We start from the raw sequence: 26544 nt of genomic DNA, 5'->3' as shown, positions 1-26544 counted from the left end.
CGTCTTCACCACCATGTTCTCTTGCTCTTCTGTGCACCATGTGGACCACCCATGACCCCATCCGGCCTCCTCGGGCTCCTCGATCCAAGACTACGCATTCACCCTTTCACCGTCTTGGTCCCTCAATATGAAACCAAGTCTACTTGCGTTCATCCTTCACCATGGTCCTTCAGCATGAATCTTTCGCCTGACCTTCACCGCGCACGCCGTCGACCGCCATGCCACATCCAACACCTGCACATCAGGAACCAAGAGATACATCAAATACACATAATGTTGTCAATCACTCATCATCCAAGGGTGACTGTTGACGCTTCTTAAAGCGCCAATTTACGTACCGCAAGTGCACGGATCGTGTAGTTTTTCCCTTAGAGTATCCCCCCAAGGTTTATCAATCCACGGAACAAGTGTATTACTATGCTTAACTAAGCACTAATGATGTTGGTAAAAGATCTATATTGAATGATTGAGTGTGAAATAGATCTAATCTAACTAATCTAATCTAATCTAGACTAGTGAGCAATGGTAGGTGTGTGCACAAGATATGAAGAGCATTTGTCCATAGGGTCTAGGATCACTAGAGATGTAATCGCCAAGCAACGAAGAACGGATCTAATCTACCAAAGGTGTGTTCCAAGATCAAAACCTTTCCCTCCCGCATACTGTCACTACACGAGGATAATCGGTAACGAATCAACAAGAACACGATAGTTGATGTAATCTAAGTAAACCATGCAAGAGCAAAGCAAACCCAAAGCCAAGTCGCGAACTATTAGGCATCAAAGCATCATCAACAAGAATCATGATAGATCAATCTCATAAAGGATTCGGCAATTACAACTCAAGATCTCCTTACAACCCCATGAACAAACGAGGACTTTACCCCATGAAGCTAAGCGAAGCGTAGTCGATCATGGTGGTGAAATCTCCGGCAAGGGATGGATCCCTTGTTGTTCTCCAACTTGCAGCGGCGCCGAGGGACGATGAGGCCTCCGGTGTCGCCTTTCTCTTGTGTCTAACTCGAATGTATCTCTGGATACTCTTCTCTTGATCCTCTAGATGCGATCTCTGCGATGCCCCCTCTTTGATGGCGGCTTCGGGGTATTTATAGGCAGATATGGTCGGTGGTTTTGGTAAAATATAGATTAGGGTTGACACATACTTCGTGCTGAAGAAAACTGAGACCGATTGGGCTCCGAAATGGGCTAGGCCGGCCGGCCCAAGGGCTCCAGGCCGGCCGGCCTGGGCCCTTTCTGGCCCCTTTCGGTCCCATCTTTCACGTGTGGCCTCTTTCTCTTATTCCTCATCTTAGCCCAGTTGTAACCATGCGTCAAATCATCTCCGAAAATGTCAAATTTCCTGTCAAAATGCAACATGCTCTAAAATCCAGGACAAAATAAAAAACGGTCAAGTTCGGGTGCCAAGTGCCGGGTTAATACATGAATCATCCTGAAGAATTTACCAAAACAACTCCTAATTGTATAATAAAATGGGTACTTAAGGAGCGCCAACAGTGACCACCATTAGTCTTCATGTCTGAACTGCACAAGAGAACCAACACCACTAGCACACTATACTCAGCCAGCAGCGACCGAAATGGACTAAGAACCTGTTTGGATAAGCTAAAGTTATTAAGTGCTAAATCTTAGCACATATTAGTACTTATACATATGCTAAATTTTTAGTCTGGACTAAAGTTTAGCTCACCCTATTAGTATTTCCATTTAGATGGGCTAGTGTTAAAGTTTAGCACTTTCATCCATCAGCAATCCAAACGGAACCTATACCTTGCATACTCTTGAATTATAATTTATCTCCTCTGTACACCAGTATGACCTGATGATCAACATACAAATATACTATAATGTCTTTAGGAGTTAAACCATTTAGTTTGAAGCTGATGATCAGTATCTAGTTTCTAAATATATTCAGAGACTATTTGCAGTCTAAAAGTTTACTTCTTTACAAATTGCCAATTACCAATTCTGGTTTTCTGTATGATCTGCTTCTCAAGTATATGATGAAAACACGAGCGGATTGACAAGTATGGTGCCTTTTTGGGAGGAACTTGGCCTCTTCATTGATTAAGCAGCATCGATACAATCGTTTAGCAGGCAGGGCTGCAAGAAGATAGGGGGTAGCTCAATCCGAACTAAAGCTGAACTAGAATCTATGTATACTATATAGATGGTACCCACTAAAATCATTAACTCTATTTCTCTCAACATTCGAGCTATCCACGTCATATAGGAAGCTATTATATCAGACGCCATATCACCATCCATTAGGACCATTTATTTATGTCTCTCACCGTTTTTCTGTGATTAATAGTATCCATGCAAAAGAATGTTGTGATGCAATCACCTTAGTGGTTCTACTTTTAAATTTGGAAAAAGTCCAAATCACTACCCTCATCTTTCAACAATGTCCGGATAACCCCCTAATTAATTTTATAGTTTACTTAACCCCCATTTTTTCCTAAACCAGTTCACTATATACACCTTTCGCACGTCCAAAAATTGGTTTTACTGACTGGATGGCTATTTCACGAACTAATCATTCGTGGCATGATTAGTTTGTGAAACAGCCATCTAGTCAGCAAAACCAAGTTTTGGACGTGTGGAAGGTGTATATAGTGAACTGGTTTAGGAAAAAGTGGGGGTTAAGTAAACTATAAAATTGATTAGGGGGTTATCCGGACATTGTTGAAAGATGAGAGTAGTGATTTGGACTTTTTCCTTAAAATTTTATCTAAGAAATTCCGCAGCAACACGCCGGGTATCACCTAGTTACAAGCATTTCTAGCGCACAAATGAGCAGCATTACTGGTCGTCCTCCTCACATGAACAAGCTCGAAGGAGGTAAGTGCCAACGAAAGCTCCTGAATATAAGAAAGGATTGCTGCTATCTCGGACCTGTCTGTTCAGCGTTTGGGTAATCTCTGACTTGCTAACTACATGTCGTCTCTCTGTTGACGTAGCATTTTCTTCTTTTTCCATCTTTGCACATATGTGAAATTTTACAATGATTGAAAAAAACAGGAGTCGTCCATCTGATAAAATCCTACGGTGGTGAAGGCAGGAAATACCCAGAAATACCTAGATAAAGTACCTGGTACTTCTAAAATGTGGGACCAAGTACCAAACCTAGTGGGACCAAGTACTGATTTAATTTAATTTTCATAGATCAACGGGCAGAAAAAAATCAAGGAAATAAGTACCTGAAAGTACCGTTTGGTACTTTACAATCATTGTAAAAGAGCACTGCACATATATGCAACGTCCAAATACTAGTAATCTTTGCTTTCTAAAAAAATATTTTTCCATCTTTACACATATATGCAAGGTCCAACCGCTAATAATGGCTTGCCATGTTACTGTTGCCTTGTTTTTCAAAGGATACTTGAGATTGATCTGTGATAATTAACTCTAAGCATGCCAATATGACCCACTAAGTCCCTACATTATTGTCCGTCTATTTATTATGTTATTTTTTAACAGAAATCGAATTATCAAAATCAAGCCACAACTATGTCAAACTTTGGATCAGAATGCCAATGCAAAGAGAAATAGCTAGTAGGGAAGGTTCCACTTGGCGCTGATTAATTTTGAAATATAATCTCTGGATGAATGATCAAAAAGAAATAAAGCATTTGATATTTATATGAAGCAAAGAATAAAGGAATCTCATTCACTCTATGAGGAGTGGATAACAATATACCTTGTCGAACCACTAGCACCTCTATTATGGGCCAAGCCTAAAGAATATGCACTGGGTAAACTCAAAAAGGGCCAGCACGGGTTTGGAACGGATGGTCCACGTGTCTCTGCAGTTTGCCGAGTGTCTAACTGTGAGCACACTCGGCAAAGACACTAGTTTGCCGAGTGCACCACTCGGCAAAACATGTGTATGCTGAGTGTATGTTTTATGTTGAATGTATTATTTTATGCACTGGGTAAATGCTCTTTTTGCCGAGTGCCCGTGTTTATGCACTCGGTAAACATTATTGCACTCGGCATGTGCCAAGTTTCTAGTGTTGCTTATTTAATGTAGGACCATGCATGTAGATATGAGATAGATTACAATTACAAAATCAACTATGTTTTACAATTTACACCAAAATGAGAACTGGGGGGAAAAAGATGAAATGAGCTACTCTTGTTGATGAATTCCGATGCTACACTTCTAATGCGGCCCATGCTGTTAGAGATGCTTATGATGTTTTTGTCATTTGCCAAGAAATGGACGAACCATTTTACTATTTATTTCAGAAACAAAGAGATTGTACGTGGGGTAAACTAATCTAACATCGATATGATGTTGAACTATGCAATAATGCAATGCTCCGAAACTCCGATATATTTCAACTATTACCGCCAAGAAAGGGCTAGACGTACATTCATGAGTTTGTTTTTCTGACCACAAATTGTTACAGACACACAGAATACCCTGCAGATAAACTAGTAGATATGCACCACAGGTTCTACGATGTCCATCTGTTCTTGGTAGACATCGGCTACTTGCTTCCTGACGGACCAGCACCCCCGCCGTTATGCTTCTCAGTTTCCTGCAAACCTCCCACGAAGGAGGAATAAAGCTGTGCCCTCTCAATCTTGAGCTTGTCTATCTTTTCCTTGAAAGCCAGCAGTCCTCTCACGCCGACATTTTTGTGCGCAGCTTCCTCGAGCTTCTTGATCTTATTGTTGATCGAAATGATCTGGACAGAACAGCAATCAAATGAGTGGCACGCACGTGCCCACACACACAGTGTTACATGCATGTACTTAAATATGCAAACTTATCGAAGAAAATGTCAGTACCTTGCGACCTGGCCAGCGGTTCGTGTTGTTCTTGCGGCAGAGCCGCTTGAGAGAAGTGGCTGAGATGTTCAGTTCTTTGGCCGCATCTTTCTTGGTCATGTGCATGCGGTTTAGCACATCTTCCATGGGGAACCCGGACATTCTTTTGCGCTGCTTTGCTGGTAGATGACTAGCACTGGTACCGGACACTCCATCTTGAACAGCAACTTGAAAAGATTCCAGTATTGCAGGACGACTAAGCACAGCCCCACGCCAATTAGCCGCGCCAAACAAAATGCCATCAGGATTGACGATGTTTTCTTCTGCCCGCGTTGCCGGTTGAGGAGCTTCATCAGGAGGCGCTACTGCTTCAGCTGCTCATGCAATAACGATGTCATTACAAGTTGAGAATTTCATGAACATGTGTACCTGCAAAGTGATGTGAATGGTCTAAAAAGATGAGTAATTGTTTGTAGCTTCCTTACTAGGAGCAGTAGGCGAGGAGAATATGTGTTTCAGCATATCCAGTTCGAGCTCTCTGTGTGGATCATTATCTGCGGCCGTGCTGGCATTCGTGCAAACCGCTGAGTGGAATGGCGAACAAGCATAGTCCTTCAGCTGCCCGCTGGTGTCCTCCTTCAGCATCTCCACGGTGTTGGCGACGTACTCCTTCACCCACTCGTGCGTGCGCTGGCGGAGACTGTAAAAAGGAAATTCATGAGATGGAGGCCAGTAAGCATTGCCGAATCCGTGTGTGTGTGTGTGTGTGTGTGTGTGTGTGTGTGTGTGTGTGTGTGTGTGTGTGTGTGTGTGTGTGTGTGTGTGTGTGTGTGTTGCACACTTTTTCTGCAACATTGACTTAGCTTGCACATAGTAGTCCCGTGGGTAAATTGTTTAGTAAGTCACTTACTCAAGATAGCTCATCTCGTTCAGTATGATTTGTCCGTCAGCATCGATGTACGTGCGATCAAAAACCGCGTGTTGGAACGTTCCATGGTCCGCGACGACGTGAATAGCAACATGTAGCTTGTGGTTCGCTGCGAAAAAATGTTCAAGGTAAATTTTATCTAGCAGCGAGGGGTGGACTGAATTTAGTTTGCAGATAATATAATGAGCAAGTTGCGTGTTATGCGCTTACCACTTTCATGGAGGACCTCCCGGACCGATCGGCAGTTGGAGCAGTCTAGTTGGCCGCGAACGAAGGGCACGAAGTCCTCCTCGGCCGGGTGCACGGCAGTGTGCTCAGCCAGGGCGGTGGTCATGTCGGTGTTGCTGGCGTCCTCGACGCTCCTGATGAGGGCGTCAACCTCGTCGTCCCCGTCATCCATGAACTCGTCGTACAGCGACATGGTTCCTAGGTCCGGGAGGACGATGTCGTCGAACAAAGCCTCGAACGAGGGCGTGGGGTCGGTCGTGGCCAGCGCCGCGGGCGCCACCAGATCGCAAGGCGGCGGCAGCGGCGGCGGCTCCACGTCCATCGTCGGCGCTTGGCTGTCGTCGTCGACGTCGTCGTTGGCCGGCGCCGGGTCCGGGTTCAGCGGCGGCGTCTGTAGGGCCGGCACGCCCACGGGAACAACGCCCGGGGCATCCTGTAGCGCCCCGACGTGCGACGCCGCGGGCTCGTCGTCGTCAGGCGCTGCGGCCGCGAGCAGGTGAGACTCCGGCGGCGGCGGTGTCTGCAGGAAGCGGCTGACGTCGCCGTCGATGTCGTACACCTCGTCGGCCATGGCAGCGGCGGTAACTGTCGGGAGTATGTGGACGCAGAGATTGCGAGGACGTACTGGGAGAAGCGACGCAATGTGAGTGTGTGGCGTCTGTCGTATTGGCTTGGGCAGGCGGCGAGAGGTGTCGTGGCCTTAAGTACTGGGCGAAGGAGCGCGGCGATTGGATTGTTACGCGTGCGCCCGACAGGACAGGACGCGACGGTTGAGGCCGGACGCGGTGGTTTTGCGCGCGGGCGGCGTGCTTGTGTTTTCTTTCTGTCAGCCGGCAATAGTAGTGCGCAAATGCCGTTCGATCCGTGACGGACCGCAGAGATGGAAGCTATACCTCGCTCATGACTATTCAGAATGCAACATTTTTGCCTTTGTTATCCGCCGAAACTTTTGACAGAACTATTCGAAATAATCATTCAAAAAAAAACTATTCGATATCATGTTTTTGTTCATTTGATTTTGTATGAATATTATTATGTGTTTGGAATGCATCACTGTAAGCGTGTGCGAATTGACGGCTTTTATCCGGCTTCAACATAAACCGAGCATATCACATATTTATCCGGTTTTTATCCTTTCACCATGTAGTTACTAATGTGTACAGAAGATGATCATTTATCAAACTTATATTTTCAAACATGTAATACATTTCCTCATAGTCCAAATCTCCATGGATGGCGAGGAGGGAGAATGAAGGACACTACTACAGAAATCTTTACCGAGACAGGCAAAAAGCATTAACCGAGGCGGTTTTTGCAACCGCGTCGGAGCCAACGTCACGGTTAATCATGACATTAACCGAGGTGGTTGCTCTACCCGCGTCGGTTAATCAAATAAAAAACAAAAAAAATGAGAAGCCAGTGGACTGGCCCGCCAAGCCCATCCAGGGGCCACCGAGCCCATCCACGGGGGCAACTACCACCACCGGCAGAGGTCGGATCCACCGCCGCTGCTCCAAAAGCACTGCCGCCACCGCCGTGGGGGACCTCCTGGCCAGATCCATTGCTGTCGGGGGGCCTCCCCGTATCCGCCGCCGGGGAGCCGCCGCACGCTGCGAGTGGCGAGAAGGAGGGACGCCGGCGGTGCGGCAAAGGAGGAGGGGCGCCGACGGCGCGAGTGGGGAGGAGGAAGAAAGGCGCCGGCGGCGCTGGTGGGGAGGAGGAGGAGGAGGACGAGGGCCGGTGCTGTGGCTGGCGAGGAGGAGGAGGAGAGCCGGCGCCGCAACTGACGAGGGGAGGAGAGCCGGCACTGCACCAGAGAGAGAAATTAAAGGAGAGAGAGGGTGAGTGCAAAGTAACCCTAACCCTAAGTGCTCTCTATATATGCGTGGGTTGGATGGGATTTCTTTGGCCCTTGGCAATTTTAACCGTGGTGGGCCTCTATAAGGCGTTCGCCTCCGAAAATAGAGGTTTTAACGGAGGCGGACATTTTAACGCGTTCGCCTCGATTAATTAATTTTGAGAGGCAGTTTTTTTAACCACTTTGGTTAATAAATAATGACCGCCTCGGTTAATCGGAGGCATTACCCGAGGCGGTTAAAAAAATTGCCCCCCTCCGAAACCATATTTAAATGTCACGGTTAATGATTTTTGTAGTAGTGGTACCGGACAATAGTAGTGTCTAGTGTGCAAATGTCGTTCGATCCGTGACGGGCCGCCGAGATGGAAGCTACTTCGCTCATGAACTATTCGGAACTGATAGCACGGGATAATCCTTGAGTCAAAGAGTTTGCTTCTCTTATCCTCTCCTTTATGTTTTCACAATTTATACTTGCAACTTGTGTACCTTTGCATTATTAGAGTGATATCTTGCTAGAATTGGCTATAGGTTGCAAAATTAGATAGTATGTTCTAGTCTATTTTTGTGCAATTCTATGTTGGAGCTATATGTTAAGGTTTTTAGTTGCTTAAAATTCACCCCCTTCCTATCTTAGGCTACGAACTTGCGGTCACAAGTAAAAAGGAATTATTTCCTGATGTTTAAAATTTATTTTTCACAAAATATTTGTAGTATAAGTTCATGGTTAGAAGCGAATAGTCAGTTCCTAAACAGACTGTGGTAATGCTGATTTTGACAAACTCATGATTATAGTCAAGTCAAAAACAGAGTGTACTTGTGAACCTGAAAATAGACCAAACATAACTAGTGCATTCATGCCTGTTAACAGAAAAATCAACACACTGGAATCTGAGAGCAAGTGTTCGCTAAGCTCCGGAAAGTCAACCAAGCGTGCCAGTCAATTTGACCTGTAATTGACAAGGGATAAAACAAAGTTAAATTCGAGAGCGTATCGGCTGGGGTTCCGAATATCTCTCGCACAAACGTATCGGCAAGCTCTGCCGATACAGAAGGCGACAAAAGGATATTAAATACGAGCGTGTTGTAAACAGAAGCGTCAGCAAGATCAGCCGATGCAAAAAATGATAAGATCAGCTTGGGGTAGCCGATTGCACATATATAACAAAATCTAAGCTAAGAATGTGTAACTCAAATGATGCAAGCTGGAAACAGATCTAGACCGGCTTTTTAAGATAACAAAGCGTTACTGCAAAACCTAAAGCCGATCTAATATGCTTCTAGCAGATAGATGTGATAATGGCCAAAAAGCATAGAAAAACCTACAAATCTAGCCGATATCGATAAATTGTGAATAAATCTAGATGAGAAAACAGCGATGCGCCCGAGATCAAAGCCTAGATAAGCTCGATAACTTTTGAATAGATTTGAACGAAGCAACAGCGATACACCCGGTAGCTAAAGCTCAAATATACTCGGTAAAACGAAAACTCACCAGCAAATCAAGTCGCTCGAATGTGAGGCGTCTTTGATCGACTTGAAAGAACTCGACGAAAAGAGAAAAGAAAAGGCGAAGTCGCCGAAAAAGTGCAAAGAGAATTGTAAATTGTTGTTGTATTGAATGTGTATTAAGTTTTTTCGGTCCCTTATAACTGATATATATAGCCTAGCATTATCGAGTCCTAGCCGATTACGGCAAACATTACTTGACTACAAAGAAAAGACTTTCTAATCTAAACTATACTAAAATATTATAACCGATTCGCCAGAACCCTTCTAGAATTTGGGTTTCCTTCTTTCCGCCTGACTTCATCGGCAACTCCCATCGGCTGAGCACCAGAGTAAGCGGATTAGCATCTTCAAAGCATATTCCTCTGGTCCATCGGATGGGCTCCATCGGCCGATTTCGATTCTGTACATCTTTTGGTTTCTTTCAAATCGGCAACCTCTCCTTTACGAAACCACCTTTCTTGACACGTGTCAAAGAACTGCCCATCAACTTCACAGCTGGCAAAGATGCTCCTAGTTATGAATTCTATAATCCATCAGTGGCAGCCAGACAATTGGGATTCGGCCAAGTACCACCCCTTCCTTTCTTTGCTGGCAAAGTTCAATTCAGGGGAGCTCTTAACAATGCTCTTTCTTATGATCGGCTGAAGAATCTGGAACCCAGCGTTGACATGGCGCCCCTAGCCGATTGGCAAGTTGCCCCCTTTGTCACCACCCCTTTCACCCAATGGTGGTCCGAGTGGCAAGATCATCTCTTCTGCAGAGCTGTCAACCTATACTGCACAGTTCTGAACAACAACTATCAGACAGGCGAAAATGAGGTACAAACCAAATCAATCTTTGCAACATTTCTCATTATCCTCCGTTTGCATCTTTTAACTATTACTGCTTGCAGGATGATGATCGAGATCCCCCAACAATCAGTAGAAGTAGTCAGTCGATCAGATATGCTTTGCCGGCCGATAAGCCAAATATGAGCCATGGTGCTCCGTCCCTGACAGATGTGGCCGCTAGGATAAAACGCAAGCTACCTATCACCAAGGTAACAAAGTCGCAAGAAGAAGAAATCTCCAGGCCAATCTTCAGCAGCAGCAACATCTCTGGCAAATCCTCCTCCACCTTGAGATGGTAATATCTTGAATCCCCTTGTAATTTCACTTCATCTGAACACTGAGCATATCTTTGTTTTGTAATCAAGATACCCCTGAACACCAATTTGGAGAAGAAGAAGATTCTCAGAGCATACCCCCTCACACATCATCGGACATCCAAGTAATTGTTCGGTAAATATCTGAATATTATGATCCTGAATTTGACATTACTCTTCTTTAATTCTTTCAGGTGCAGCATTCACCCCTAGCCCCCAGGAAACCCAGGGCAGAATCTCCATTGATCCAGGTATGACCTCATAATTCATCTACAAGAGCATTTTCATGAGCATTACTGATGATTACCTTTCAGCTTGCCAATCATGCATTGACCGAATCATTTGATCAGCCGACTATCACAATCCCGGCCTCTACATCTCTGCCCCTCGTTCTGCTGGCTCCAACTTTGACGAAATAAACTTGAAACAAGTAAGCATTTTTCTTTTGTTGGCCGATTTCACGTCCTCATCGGCCAATCTAATCTTTACCTTCATTTCAGGCGCATGAATCCCCAAATAACAGCATGTTTTCCTTCCAGATCGGAGTCACTTCTCAAGAAGAAGGAGAAAAAACAGCATCAGCTGAATCGGCGGCAATATCTGATGAAGTCAAGGCTAAGCTTCAGGAGACACTTCAATTCCCCTACAGCCTTCATCGAGAGTCACCGAATGCAGTTTCTCTAGGCTCAAAGGCAGCTTGCCATCATCGTCAGCAAGAGGAGATCATGGGCCAAAGAGATAAATCAAAAACCCTTGTGGATTCAGTCTGCAGCGAAATCAAATCCCTAACTGATACCTAGACTGCCATCCGAACGAACAAAGCTGAACTGGAAGCCAAGCGTGAACGTCTCTTGTCGGAGCTTAGCAGAGTAAATCAAGACATAGACACTGCAGATCACGACCTCTCCCAGATTCCATCAGCCATCACCAGACTCGAAGGTGAAAAACAGAAGCATGCCCGCCAAGCGTACCAGTTTCACAAGAGCCTGCGGCCGATTTCTGGCTCATCATCAGATGATAATCAAGTAATTGAAAACATTGATCAGATTCGCCTGCGTGCGATAAAAGTGATCCAAGAAGCTTTGGGGCCACTGTAAAAACTTGTCTTAATATCCAATGTACTGCAATCTCTAGAAATCACAAACAGTCTGATCTAATTCCAGCAACATGTCTTTTTATGATTTATTGCTCTAAGGGCGACTCATATCGCGTCGGCCGTGTTACAACCGATGCACCCAACTTACCATCGACTTTTACATATTTTTGCACTAAAGGCAATACTCTCTAGTATTGGCTATAACTTTTAAAAATCCGGCCGATGCTATAATCGGCCATATCCTTCATCTATTAAGACTCATTCGAAGAATCTCCTGCCTTTACTGACTTGACTTCATAATCAGCCATTCGAAAGAAATCATTCTCCCATGCTTGACCAGAAAGACAATTCATCCGATCATAACTAATTATATGGGCTTCAGCCGATGCCACACTGAATGACGAATCGGCAGACACTATCTCAACAGCTTCATCAACCCATTGAATCAAACATTGATGCATGGTAGATGGAATGCAACAATTGGCATGAATCCAGTCTCGACCCAATAGCAAACTATAGGAACCTTTGTCATTAATAACAAAAAAAGTAGTGGGAAAAGTCTTACTGCCAATTGTCAGATCAACGCACAATGCCCCCAAAGCAGGAGACACGACTCCCTCAAAATCCTTTAACATCATATCAGTTTTTGTCAAATCATCATGGCTTTTCCCAAGCTTGCGTAGCATGACATAGGGCATTATGTTCACAGCAGCGCCTCCATCAACGAGCATCTTCGTAACTAGTTTTTCATCAACAAACCCTTTCAAGAACAACGCTTTAAGATGTTGTCTCTTGTCATCTTTTGGCTTTTCAAATGTTGCCGGTAATGGCTCTAAGTTTAACTGAGCCATAGCTTCCTCTAACTCTGGTTCGTGATCTTTGTCACATGGCACCATAAACTCCTTTGGCATTATGAACACTATGTTAATTGGTGCAGCTGATGACTCAGAATCTTGATCGCCATCGGCCTTTGACTTAGCACGCCAAACTTGTGTCCTGCCTCACTTCTTATTTAGAGTCTCCTCTTGCTCTTCCTATATGATTTCCAGCTGGCGTAGCCTCTGAACACATCGCTTCTAAGACCTGGTCAAACCTCCTGGACACCACTGAGGTTGACCTGCACGATCAGGCTCACACCCTAGATCTCTCCGCATCGGTTGATCATCTTGCACTCCATCATCGGCCATTTGTTCTAACCAATCGTGTGCGGGCACTCTTCTTCCAGCAGGATTACGTAGCATGGTTTTGCCCCCCAGTTGATCATGCACCGATATCTTTTTTCCTAGACGATCATGCACAGGAGTGCGCTCACATCGATAGGATTCATCAACATGACGTGGCTTCTTATATGATCGGCTGCCTTGACCATTGCATTCGGGACAATCATATGCCGATGGCAACGTCAACCCTTCTTCCCAGTAGTAGACAAAGAAAGGACATCTCCAATGGTCTTTCTCACGACGTGCTTCCTCTTCTCTGTGCTGCTGCCTTTCACGATCACGTTGAAACTTGTTCAACAGCATTTGAGACATGACATGTCTACGTGGCGCCAAAGAACGTTCAGCCTCTTCCATCGAACCCTTCCCTTTGATCTCATTGGCCGTTATCTGCGCTTTGGGATCAACAGCCCTTGATTTCTTGGCCGATGATGACGTCAAAATCTTGGCATGAGAAGGACCTTTGTCTCTGGCCACATCTACCATGTTCGTAGCAAACGGATGCTGATCAATCTTCATAGTCTTCTTAGGAGTTTCGAACTTCAGCTTTCCTTGCTCGGAAGCCATTTGAATTTGCTGCCGGAAGACTTTACATTCATTTGTATCATGCGATGTGGCATTGTGCCACTTGCAATACTTCATATTCTTGAGCTCGTCCTCCGACGGGATCTTGTGGTATGGCTTCAGCTTTATCAACCCTTCCAACAATAACAAGTCAAAGATCTTGTCAGCTTTGGTGATGTCAAACCCGTAAGACTCAGGTTCTTTCTTCCCAAACGGACACATCACCGGCTTCTTGTTGTTTTGGATCCACTCAGCCGATGCGACCATTTTCTGCTCCTCTTCAGAATCATTATTAGCATAATACTCCACATAATTTATCTTCTTCTGAAAATGCTTCTTGGACTCATAGGATCAAGTCTCTCATGTCATCTGACTCGCGATCTGACTAATGCTCTCAAAATCTTGCGATGCATACTTGTCTTTAATGTGTGGCAAGAGTCCATTAAATACTGCATTGGCCAACTGCTGATCGGACAGAACCAAACTGTAGCATCGGTTCTTGACATCTCTGAACCTCTGGATAAAGGAAGCAACCGATTCATCATTTCTCTGTCTCAAACTAGTCAAATCGGTCAACTTTAACTCAGTAACTCCAGAGAAGAAGAACTGGTGAAATTGTCTCTCTAGATCGGCCCAATATAATATGGAGTTCGCTGGCAAAGTGGTGAACCAAGCAAAGGCCGATCCAGATAAAGACAATGAGAACAACCGAACTCTGAGTGCATCATGGTTGCCTGCTTCTTCCAACTGTAGAAGGAATCTATTAACATGTTCCATCGTAGAAACTTCTTCCTGCCCCGAGAACTTGGTGAAGTCGGGCATTTTGTACATGTGCGGGAGAGGAATCTGATTGTAAGTCGGAGGATAAGGAGTTTTGTACATAACAGACTGTTGCTTTGGCCTTAATCCAAACTGCTCTCTCATCACTTCAGCTATCTTAGAATTCCAATCAACCTGCTGTTTAGTTGCTGGCATCTGCTGAGGAGAAACCATATTTGCTGAGTTCATCATCATCGTAGGTTGTGGTGACGTAGGCATCATTGGCAGTCCAGCCGATGGCATCTAGTGTGCCTGTTGAGCCACCCGATTGGGTGTCTGCTGAGCCATTGTTGGCTGTGGAACCCATGGACTAGCCGACTGTTGACCAGTAGAATCCATGTATGGCACATTGACATATCGCAACTGTGCAGTTGCCTGATCATGAAAAACCCAATTGACTCCAATCTGGTGAGGAGACTGCAAAAGTAGAATTTTTGTAGGAGACCTGGGCTGGAGCATAATTGCGAGATGCTGATGTGATGTCATCGGCGGTGGCGCCGATGATTGGATTGCGCAGCCATCTGCGGACTCCATGTACCTTGTGCATTCGGCTGTGTTGCCGATGCATCCTACTGAGCACCCATCGGCTGAGTGGCCAATGAATCAGGCTGAGAGGTCATCAGCTGAGAAGCCGACGCATTAAATTGTGCCTTGACTGGTGTGGTGAAGAAATCTGGAGGCATACCATACCCAGTCATTGGATCCCACCCTTTGGGAAATCCAGACGCATATCCACCTTGCGTGGCTGTGGAGATAAGCGGAGTAATCGTGTAGATAGGAGCTGTCGTAGCCGTAGATGCTGTAGTAGTAATAGTATTCTGTGGTGGCGCTTGACTATTACTCATTTCTGCCTGGCTATTTTGAGCCGACAGAGCTGCTGCCATAGACACTTCCAACGGGATGTACTGCATCTGATCTGGCTGTACATAGCAAGGACCCATGCATCCTGGAAACGTGCCTTCAGCAAAAGTCTTGACCACTGTATTGTGCACCGTGTTACCCATGACCGTTGCACTCTTGATAAATACTTGGGCTACAGCTTGGCCAACCGCATCCATCATCTAATTGTCATGTTGCGCTTCGGTCAACGATTCGAAAGATGGAAGATTAAACTTCTTGATTACGTCACCAGATCTGGTGACGCTATATGACTTGAGGCATTCACTTTGAACTTCTCCACAACCTTTTCATATTCTTTCCTTTGATTTTCCTTGAGCTTGTCTTCAGGAACAGGGATGTAGATTTCTTCATTGACCGCTGAAGGATCACCTAGTTCCACCATGTTGAAGCTTCCGGTCCCACCAGACGTGCCAAAAGATGTGTTGGCACAAAAATCAATACACTGGAATCCGAGGGCAAGTGTTCGCCAAGCTCCGGAAAATCAACCAAGTGTACCAGTCAATTTGACCTGTAATTGACAAGGGATAAAACAAAGTCAAATTCGATAGCGTATCAGCTGGAGTTCCGAATATCTCTCACACAAGCGTATCGGCAAGCTCTGCCGATACAGAACGCGACAAAAGGATATTAAATGCGAGCGTGTAGTAAACAGACGCGTCGGCAGGATCAGCCGATGCAGAAAACGACAAGATCAGCTTGGGGTAGCCGATTGCACGTATATAACAAAATCTAAGCTACGAATGTGTAACTCAGATGATGTAAGCCGGAAACATATCTAGACCGGCTTTTTAAGATAACAAAGTGTTATTGCAAAACCTAAAACCGATCTAATATGCTTCTAGCAAATAGATGTAATAATGGCTAAAAAGTATAGGAAAACCTACAAATCTAGCCGATATCGATAAATTGTGAATAAATCTAGACGAGAAAACAGCGATACGCCAGAGATCAAAGCCTAGATAAACTCGATAACTTTTGAATAGATTTGAACGAAACCACAGCGATGCGCCCAGTAGCTAAAGCTTAAATATACTCGGTAAAATGAAAACTCACAAGTAAATTAAGTCGCTCGAATGTGAGGCGTCCTTGATCGAGTTGAAAGAACTCGTCAAAAAGAGAAAAGAAAAGGCGAAGTCGCCGAAAAAGTGCAAAAGAAATTGTAAATTGCTGTTGTATTGGATGTGTATCAAGTTTTTCCGGTCTCTTACAACTGATATATATAGCCTAGCGTTATCGAGTCCTAGCCGATTACGGCAAACATTACTTGACTACAAAGAAAAGACTTTGTAATCTAAACTATACTAAAATATTATAACCGATTCGCCAGAACCCTTGTAGAATTCGAGTTTCCTTCTTTCCGCCTGACTTCATCGGCAACTCCCATTGGCTGAGCACCAGAGTGAGCGGATTAGCATCTTCAAAGCATATTTCTCTGGTCCATCGGACGGGCTCCATCGGCCGATTCCGATCATGTACATCTTTTGGTTTCTTTCAAATCGGCAACCTCTCATTTACAAAACCACATTTCTTGACACGTGTCAAAAAACGGTGTCAACAATGCCAAAAGTACAAACAATAGAAAAGCAAAGTGCATTCCCACACATTCCATTCACATGTAAACACATAATAATGACTTGAAGTAGAACTTGTTGAAGTGGCACGTATGGGTCTCAAGGTTTTGGCATATACAGATATTTGCAGCAACACGAACTTATGACGAAACGATGGTACGGCATCTTATGATGTTTAGTGGATTCTAGATTATCACAAGGGAATTTGTATCGCGTTAATTAATTATATTAATGGCATGTCTGAACCTTGAGGGCAAGATTTTCTAATATTATTTGTTGAAGGCATGCACCGCTCCGTACATAGTTGGTTGTAGTGTCAAACTAGATGTCACATTATCCTTTGTTTGTTGTTTGTTCAAGGATAAAAAAAATTCTAAAGGCACATGGTTAGAGGGCTTTGGACTTTGTAATCACGTAGGCAATAAAGGCGCATGGTTAGAGGTCTGGTTAGCATTGTGTGTGAGTTATTTTTACTCGGATTCTAATACAAATAGTGTCAAATGTAGATATCCATCCTATTCTCGTATCAAATATCCTACTTGAGTATTTGGATACAGGTACAACAGGAATACTGAATATACCTGGATACAGATACAGTGCATTGCATTTAGTCTCCGAATGACTTCGGTCATCAGATGAACGGACAAATGATACTCGTGCCGTTTTCACCGGTAATTCCAATCATGACATATTCGTATGAATAAATTCTTAGGTCACTGAAAGACATTGCATTTAATTTCGATGAGACTCCACTGTGTTGGTTCAAATTGCTATCATGGTAACAAACAGGCATTTAATTCTTAGGTCATCAGATTTATTTTAATGTGATAGGGACTAAACTTTAGTCTGTCAGAAACAAACAGGCCTTTACTATACCGTTGTACCATGGTAACATCTTGTTCTTTTTTGCATACATTATTAGTTTTTTCTTTCTTGAGATTACACATTATAACACAGGTACTCACAACGTACGCATACTCACCCCTATAAACACGGACGCAAACTCTACCCCTATGAGTATTTTTGAAAGCCGAGCCTGCAGTAGTTGCTTATATCTATATGTTATTGTATAGTTTTTTCCCATCACGGCCTTCATCAAGGAATAAAACTTCACATAATAAGAAGCGAAACATATAATATAGTAGAGTAAATTGCACCCTAGGTCCCCAAAGTTATCCTGAAGTTTCACCTTAGTCCCTAAATTCTCAAATCGTCCACCTGGATCCATAAATTGTGTTAATGATTCAACTGAGGTCCCAAACATGCTACACAAGCCTCCGACACTGACGTGGCATTTCACGTAGCGGCCACGGTAGCAAATATTTGCAAAAGGTCCCCCTGCAAAATTTTATCTTCTCCAATATGCTCCTCTCTCTCCTATCTCTATCTCCCTCCCTCATCAATCTCTCTATCCCTCCCCCTTGCCCGTGGCGCAGGCCGCCGCCGCGTGTAGGCCGAAGCCAAACATCGTCAATCCAGGGCGCTCGACACGGTGGCTCTGCTGGTTGCCGTGCCGCTCCTTGCGCTCACGGCCCGCACCGGTTCGCGTACAGGGACGTTTTCCACGCCACCGGTGGCTTCAACGACGGCAAGCACCTCCTCGGCGTCGGAGGCTTCGACCGCATGTACAAGGGCATGCTCCCGGAGTCTAGGACCGAGGTCGCCGTCAAGCACCAAACGACAGCATGGATAGGTGGTTGTTCGGCCACGGCGCGCCGCCGCTGAGCTGGTGCTTCGACCGCATGTACAAGGGCATGCTCCCGGAGTCTAGGACCGAGGTCGCCGTCAAGCACCAAACGACAGCATGGATAGGTGGTTGTTCGGCCACGGCGCGCCGCCGCTGAGCTGGGAGTGGAGGCTCCGTGCTATCAGGGGCATCGCGGCGAGCTTGCTCTACTTTCACGAGGACCGCGGGATTGGAACCCAAGACTTATTGTCTGGCGCATGGCTTCCTTGCCAACTCAACTAAGTAGTACATGTGACTAAATAAAAAATAACTCCCTTTTGAACTATTACGTGGAGGGGCCTTTTGTCCGGTTTGGTAACACCAACCGGGACAAAAGGGTCATTTTGTCCGGGTTGATACCAACAACCGGGATAAAAGGGTCACCCTTTTGTCCGGGTTGGTGTTACCAACCGGGATAAAAGAGGTTGGACCTTTTGTCCCGGGTGGAGCCACCAACCGAGATAAAAGGGGGCCTTTTGTCCGAGTTGGTGGCTCCACCCGGGACAAAAGACCATGTCCCCCCGCTGGCCCGGCTAGCCTTTGGACCCGGGACAAAAGCCACCTTTCGTCCCGGGCTCAAAAGTAACCGGGGTAAATGACCTGAAATAAAGACCATTATGTAGTAGTGGCCCTAGCACCCCTTGGCTCCGCAGCTGGCTGCCACCTCGCAGGCCGCCGCCGCGCGGGTCGGGTAGGCTGTCGTGGCGCGTAGGGCCGACCTCTCCATGGGGAACTCCGTGCATGCCTCGATCTTGCTCCGCTTGACCTCCCTCGCGTTCCTCTTCATTGCTCCCTACTCGCGGCGGCGCGGTGCCGATGCTGCCACCGCAATCCTGCCCTCCTTCTCCACACTCGTCGCACAACGCTTCGCGGCCGGCCAGTCAACTCCTCTCCCTCATCCCCTCCTAGCAGCAGGGCAAGAAGGCAGTGCCCGAGCTTCTCTGTGAGCTGGATGGAGCAGTGGCAATCACGGCCTGGGCGTGGCGGTGGCCGCTTGGCTCGACTCCGCGAAAGAGGAACCGACCGCCGCGGCGGCGGCCTTCGCGAGGCAGCGGCCTGCATGACCGTCACGGTGGCGAGCTAGCGCGGGAGCCCGAGCTTCGAGCCGCAACCTGATCACGAGCGTGGGCTTGGCAGGAGGCAGTGAGATCGACGACGGGCTCTGCTCGTCTCGCAGACGGCCTAGTAGGGGGAGAGAGATGGGAGAGGGATAGAGAGGGGAGCATATTTAAGAAGATAAAATTTTGCGGAGGGGTTTATTGCAAATGTTTGCTAACATGGCGTCATGTGGCATGTCACGTCGGCATCGGAAGCTACCGTGGCACGTCTCTACCATAAACTCTTAAAATTATAATGAAGAATCATTTTACAAAATTAGAAGAAACTACTTTTTTCAGCTCTGAACCTCTTAATTTATTTCATAGAATCAATAGAGAATTACTTTTAGCTGAAAAACTATTTAGTAGAGATTCTGCTGGAGCTGGAAAAAATAGCAAGAGCTTGTGCCACTCAGATCTCATTGGAAGAAGCAACGAGAATAGTGAAAAGGGAGGGAAGTGGAAGGGGTAATAACTGGTTGCGTTAGGGCATGCATATGTGAAAATTGAAGGGGCGTGCTAATCTGCGAGCGCCCGCCAAGAGGGCTCGCGGCGAGCGATCCGCGACAGCAGGCGCTTTCCTTTTACTAGAACATGACGCACGCTTTGCGCGCTCTATCAGCAGTTTTTTTTTTGAAGAAATATCAGCAGTTTTTTTACCGTTTATACAAACATGAGTATGTTATAATTGGAAATTACTAAGAGAAATGCTTGAAATGAAAAACTTATCACAACATCTAATGCAAATATCTTAATAACATTTGTACTGCTAAATATGGCATGTGCAGCTCGTAGATTTTGTCAGGCCATATATTACATTTCATGAGTAGGTATCAAACATTTCAGGACGTAACTTAGAATACTAATCCAAATAAGAGTGTAGTGCCAAGATACTAAAAAGAGGGTAGAAGATAACACGGTTTGCAGTCATGAGGTATCCAAAAGAAAGGTAATTGATGCTGGGAGCATCAAGTTACAAAATGATTTAATAAATAGCATGAAGCAACAAGTCTGCTCATGTAGGTCTAGCTGTGGCTGCAACTGTGTAAATACATAATGAATTGATCTTCTTCCTCCTAAGCATCGGTGTTGGAACTGTAAATATAGTTATTGAGAAGAACTATTAGTTATATAGAACTTATTAATACCAACTGAAGACGTCATATGGCAGTCATGTTTAGATGAGGATGTGCCGTTGACCGAAAAAAGGTGCAGTAGTGGGAAGCATGTGTATGTCATATGTGGCTACTGCATCATATGCATGTACTTATAATTCTGGTGACGCATATAGAAAACAGCAAAACTTACGTATGGAGAAAATGATATGAAAACAAACACAAGCCTCATCAACATATTTTTTTAGAGCAGCATAAAACCAGGGTAAAAATATCACTTTTCTAGAATGAATCATCAAAATATGAAAATATAGCTGGAAGGGTAATAGCCCCTCAGCACAAGCAATCAAGCAAAACAAGCATACATTGCAAGACAAGTCATTTGATCATGCGTCATCATTAGGATCTAGAAATTCAATTTTCTTACACAATTATAAAGTATCACTTGGGTTAGAAAGATCAAGCATGTTATACCATACCCACTATGATCATTGCCGGATTCAGATACTATTCGAATACCCCAGCCATCACTCTTGCTCCACCACCCATGGCAACTGGGCCGTGTTTAGAATTTTAGGCGTAAAAATTTTGAAATATAATCTTACTATTTCGGAGTACTAAATAAAATCTATTTGTAAAATTTTTTGCACCAATGGATTGTAAATTGCGAGATGAATCTAATGAGCTTAATTAATCCATAATTAATCTATAATTAGTAGATGATTATTATAGTATTATTGTTGCAAATCATGAATTAAATAAGTTCATTAAATTCATCTCGTGATTTACAGACCATTCGTGCAAAAAAATTATAAAAAATTTTATCTAATACTTCATACATATATATGTATCTCCAAATATTTTGATGTGATGTTTTTGCATGTGTCCCAAGAAGTCCAGCTGCTCCCGTAGCTGGCGAGCCTAGCCTGACCACTTTTTGGGCGTGGCATGCGAGCGGACGAGTTACTCATAAATCCGTAAACGACATCGAATGTTTCGACACCTATATAGAGTATTAAATGAAGTCTATTAAAAAACTTTTTGCATAGATGGGTTGTAAATCGCGAGACGAATCTAATGAGCCTACTTAATCCATAATTTGCAACAGTGATGCTATAGTAACTATCCGCTAATTATTGATTACTCATGAATTAATTAGCATCATTAGATTCGTCTCGCGATTTACAGCCCATCCATGCAAAAAGTTTTATAAATAGACTTCATTTAGTACTTCAAATTAGCAGGGGATTGAGATAATTGAGCATTGGTTTTAGTGACAACGGGCAACTACGGATATTTCAGACTATTGCAAACCTTGATCACGCATCAAAAACAGCATCGCGGATGTACACCACGAGTCCACGACATTATAATTATTAGTGTAACCCAACCTCTTCATGAAATGGAAATTCAATACTTCTCCCTCCGCCCTCAAATATAAGTAATTCCGGAATTCAAAATTTGTCTTCAGATGTAAGTCATTCTAGGTTTAGAGTGGACTCAACCATCTTAATTGTGCATCGTTTTCGGATCTTTCCCAATAGAAAGGTGTGCATGCAACCATATAGGGGGAAATATATATGGAGGAGGTGCATGAGAAAAAAACATGCTAGTTTAATTAGCACATTCCCAATGATTAATAATTAGGGGTAGAAGAGTCATTTCTATACAACCATAATATGTCCTAAGAGCAAATCCAACAGCTCATGTATATTTACTTGGGTAGGTAAATTTGGAGAAAGAGGAGGAAAAAACCTCTTCCAACAGACTCTTCATCCATCCCCACTCGCGATCGGCCTCGCCGTCTCTTCCCCCCGCCTCGCTCTTTTTCCCGAGCGGCGCTGGCCCGCCATCTCCTTGCGGCAAGGCCGTCGAGGCAGTGCTGCACCTGCCCACAACAAGTCCACCCGCGGCGCGGGCGGCGACGGCACCAGACGAGGGGGCGCCGCTCCTCTCCCTGGCGAGGGGGCCACCGCCGAACGAGGCCGCGAGGGAGCCGCCGCCGGGCGAGGCGCCTCCGCCGGCCGAGGCCGTGAGGGGACCTCCGCCGGACAAGGCCGCGCGGGACCGGTGCACGAGCTCGCCGACCCGCCATGGTCGGCGCCGCAAGAGCTCCACGCCAAGCCACCACCTCGGCCTCGATCCACCCTGGTTGACTACAAAAACCGGTTGCCCTCGTCTCCTTGATGCTCCTCCCCCTCTTCTCCCCCACCGCGAGCTCCCTCGCCGGATTTCGCTCCCAATCACAGCAGCTCCGGTCAAGGACCCAATTGCGAGTCCACAATTCTTTCTAGGGTTATTAGCGCAAGAACTCAAGGACCCCGTTGTAAATAATAAATTTGACTCTCATACTCAAATAGCTAGTTTGTTGGAAGAAGAAGAGAAATGGAGAGACAATCTTAGCTATTTGACTAGCTAAATCGAAATATAGAGAGTGTGATTTAACTAGCCTCTTAGAGTTGCTCTAAAAACTCTAGAATGATTTACATTCGAGGACGGAAGGAGTACATGTTATGTGCAGTTACAGTGATCCTGTTTAATTGGTCGATGATCCTACTGCGCAATTCCAAAATTCAAATTTCAAACAAGAAGATCTTCTTCGAACCGCAAGTTTCTCGGGGAAAAAGAGGGGTATGTACGTCAAAAGGCGTCAGGCCGTCAGCCTTCTCCTGGAAGCCAATCCGTGCGGCCGATAGGTTTCCAAAAGCACCACCAATCTTCCACCGGAAGGAGCCCCAAGTCACAAAACCAAACCGGCGCCCCGCACCAACGTTAACCCCCACCAATCTCTCGCCTCCACTCCTCCCCACTCCCGATCTCCCAAGTCTCCTCTCTTCCGCAGGAGGAACTCATCGCCGCCATGTCGTGGCACCAGTACTACTCCAACTCCACCTACGGCCGCAACGTGCACTCCTACGACCCCTACTTCGACGACGACGGCGGCGACGTCAAGCCGGCCGTGGTGGAGCACTGGCGCCGCGACCAGGCGGCCTACGGCTTTCCCGGCGCGGTGGACGAGGACGTCAAGCCGGCGAAGCAGCCCCGGGCTCCGGCGGGAGGAGGAGCAGGGGGTCGCCGCGTCCACGACGGAGGCGACGGGACCGTGCCCTCCTGGCCCGCGGCGGAGCAGTTCCGCTCCACGCTGCGCACGCAGGAGTCCCTCGCCGGCCTCCGCGCCAGGTACGGCGTCCCCGAGGGGTTCGGCCTGCTCCCCGCGGGCGCCTCCCAGGCCGCGTGCGACCCGCCGCCGCCGCCGCGCAGGGCCCGCGGCGGGGCGGCCGCGTCGGCGGTGCCGATCTGCGTGTACGAGCAGGCGTTCGCGGCGGGGATGCGCCTGCCGCTGCACCCGTTCGTCGCCGGCGCCCTCGCGCACTACGGCATCGCGCCGTCGCAGCTGGCGCCCAACGGCTGGCGCGTCCTCGTCGCATTCGCCGTGCTCTGCCACTTCCGCGGCGCGGGGGCGCCGTCGCTGCCCGTCTTCCGCCACTTCTTCGCCCTGGCGCCGCTGCCCAAGGCCAAGGGCTGGTACTCCTTCCGCGGCAGGGAGAGCGTGCCCGCGCTCTTCACGGGTCTCCCCAACTCCACCAAGACGTGGAAGGAGGAGTTCCTGCTCGTGTCGCCGCCGCCCGGCGCGCCGTGGCGCTGCCCCGTGCGCTGGGGCGAACCGTCCAAAGAGGCCACCAGCGACCCGGCGCTCACCGAGGCGGAGGCGGCCGTGGCGCGCCGCCTGGCGCAGGGCCACGGCGTCGTCGGCCTCAAGACGTACCTGTCCGAGAGCAACCTCGTCGCCGCCAAGATAAGCCGCGTGCCAGCGTGCTCTGGTACGTACCCCGTCCATGTACAGGCACATTCCGTGAACAGAAATTTCGCAGTACAAATCTTGAAATGGTCGATTGTTTCATACGCGCACCGTGCAGGGACGGAGGCTTCCCGTGTCCAGCCATCGCCCCCGGCCAAGAAGAAGAAAGCGGCTGCGACGGCGTCTGTTGCTGCTGCTGGTGGTGGTGGACCTAGCGGAGAGGCTCTTCGTTCAGAGCTTCAGGCGAAGGAGAGGGCACTCGCGCAGGCCAAGGGCAAGATCAGTAAGCTGGAGGAGGAGCTGGGCAAGGCGAAGGCGAGGGAACTCGCCGAGGCACGGCAGGCGTTGGCCTACGAGCGGCAGCTAGGGACGCAGGTGATCAAAGCTGAAGTTGGCAAGGGTGCCGGGGCAGGCAAGCGTCGCCGTGGCGCCCAATGATCCACATCGACGTCGTTCTGCGCACCGCAGCCCGCAGCTCCACACGAGCCGGCGGCGATGGAGACCTACAATGGTTTCCTCATTTTGTTGCATTTTGGCAAGGTCTTTTTTAGGAGTCCGCAACAGGTTTCTGCATAACCTGCTAGTCGTGTTGCAACTAAGTACCGACGAACAAATATCTACTAGGACATCTGTTTGTTTCTTCTTCTTTTTTTTGCCAAATTCTAGGTGCTAAAATGCTATGTGTCCATTTCTTGCATTGCCAAAAGAAAAAAAAAATCTAGTTGAACACATGAAATTGGTCTATGTCACATCCCCAAATTGTGATTTTGTGCACAGCACACTCCATTATTTGATTTTGTGCATAGCACACGGTGATTTTGTATTTTTGTCTCCAACACACCGCAGCACATAAAAGGTTTTCTTTGCCCTTTCAAAACTGGGCCCACCCGTCAGCTCTCTCCCTCTCCCCATCAGCAAGACAGATAGAAAGAGAGAGATCTGTCGGAGCCGAGCCGCGATGCGTCGCCGGGGAGCTCGAGCCCGGGGCGGATCCGCACCGAGCTCGGCACCGAAGCAGCCGCCGGCGGGGCGGAGCTGCTGCTGCCCGCGCCACCGGGCTGCCCTTGCTCCGGGCACGACAGAGTAGCCGAGGCGGCTCTGTCCACCACCGCCCGCGGATCCGCCATGGGAAGGAGAAGGACTCGGAGGAGGCGGATCCACGCCGCCGGACACTGGAGGGAGGGCGAGATCCGGAGCTGCGCCGGCTTGCCTGCTCCAGCTCCACCCGGTAGCTGGCGCGCGGGCCAGCTCCATGTGGGGAGCTGGAGCTCCGGCGGCCGCGGGCCTCCCTGCTTCGTCAACGAGGCCGGCGCGCGCGAGCTCCAGCTCCGGCAGCCAGCGCGCGAGGGAGCGGAGGGGCGAGGAGCAGAGGAAGGGCGATGCGCCTGTGGCCATGCGCTCGCCGGCGCCGCGGAGAGGAGGCCAGCAGGGCGGAGAGGATGAGGAGCTCGCGGGGCCCCTGTACGCCGCGTCGAGCTCTGACAACACCCCGAGCGACCGTCCGCCGCCAGCGAGGGAGAGGATGGAGGGGGGCGCCGTCCGTCCACCAGCTGCCCCGCCCCACCCACTGCCCCGGCGCGCCTCGCGGGGAGAGGGAGCAGAGGAGGGGCTCGCTGGAGGTTGCCAGGGACCTGCCTCGCCGAGCGCCGTGCTCACCTCGCCTGCCTCGCCGCGCGCCGCTCCGACGACGAAGTCTCCTCAGCGTTGGCCATGGAAGTTCCTTGTTCGGAGGGGAAGGAGGAGAGGGAGAGAGCTGACGGGTGGGCCCGGTTTTTTGCAAGGGCAAAGAAGTTCTTTGATATGCTGCGGTGTGTTGGAGACAAAAACACAAAATCACAGGGTGTTGTGCACAAAATCAAAGAATAGAGTGTGCTGTGCACAAAATCACTATTTGAGAACGTGCCACAGACCAATTTCCCAAACAAGTATGGACTTGTTTGCTGAACGTCGTCTCCAAGATTATACATGTGCTGGCCCATGCCTGATTGTGATTGATAGTGTATCCTGGAAATCCCGTTTTGTTTGTGTTGTTCCTGGAGTTTCAAAATTCAAGGAGTCGCTCTAATGGCTGGACACAAATCGTGTAGGCTATGCTGTATATGCATCAAAGATATAATTTGGGCATGCCGTGCTATCTGATATACGCAATTAAAAAAACAAATCTAGACCAACCT

General features: G+C 47.3%; 1 protein-coding gene across 1 annotated transcript; it reads left to right on the top strand.

Annotated features, from left to right (window-relative positions):
- Window positions 1–23331: 23331 nt before the first annotated feature.
- Window positions 23332–25114, top strand: LOC120651785 (transcription initiation factor TFIID subunit 4-like). The gene is made up of 2 exons (XM_039929407.1): window positions 23332–24392; window positions 24489–25114. Exons 1-2 carry the CDS (start codon window positions 23432–23434, stop codon window positions 24806–24808), a joined length of 1281 nt encoding a protein of 426 aa, XP_039785341.1. The 5' UTR covers window positions 23332–23431; the 3' UTR covers window positions 24809–25114.
- Window positions 25115–26544: the final 1430 nt, after the last annotated feature.

This window comes from Panicum virgatum, chromosome 1K (genome assembly GCF_016808335.1).
Source record: "Panicum virgatum strain AP13 chromosome 1K, P.virgatum_v5, whole genome shotgun sequence".
Taxonomy (NCBI): Eukaryota; Viridiplantae; Streptophyta; class Magnoliopsida; order Poales; family Poaceae; genus Panicum; species Panicum virgatum.
Note: the sequence above shows the minus strand (reverse complement) of the source record. Positions and strands in the feature narration are given on the sequence as shown.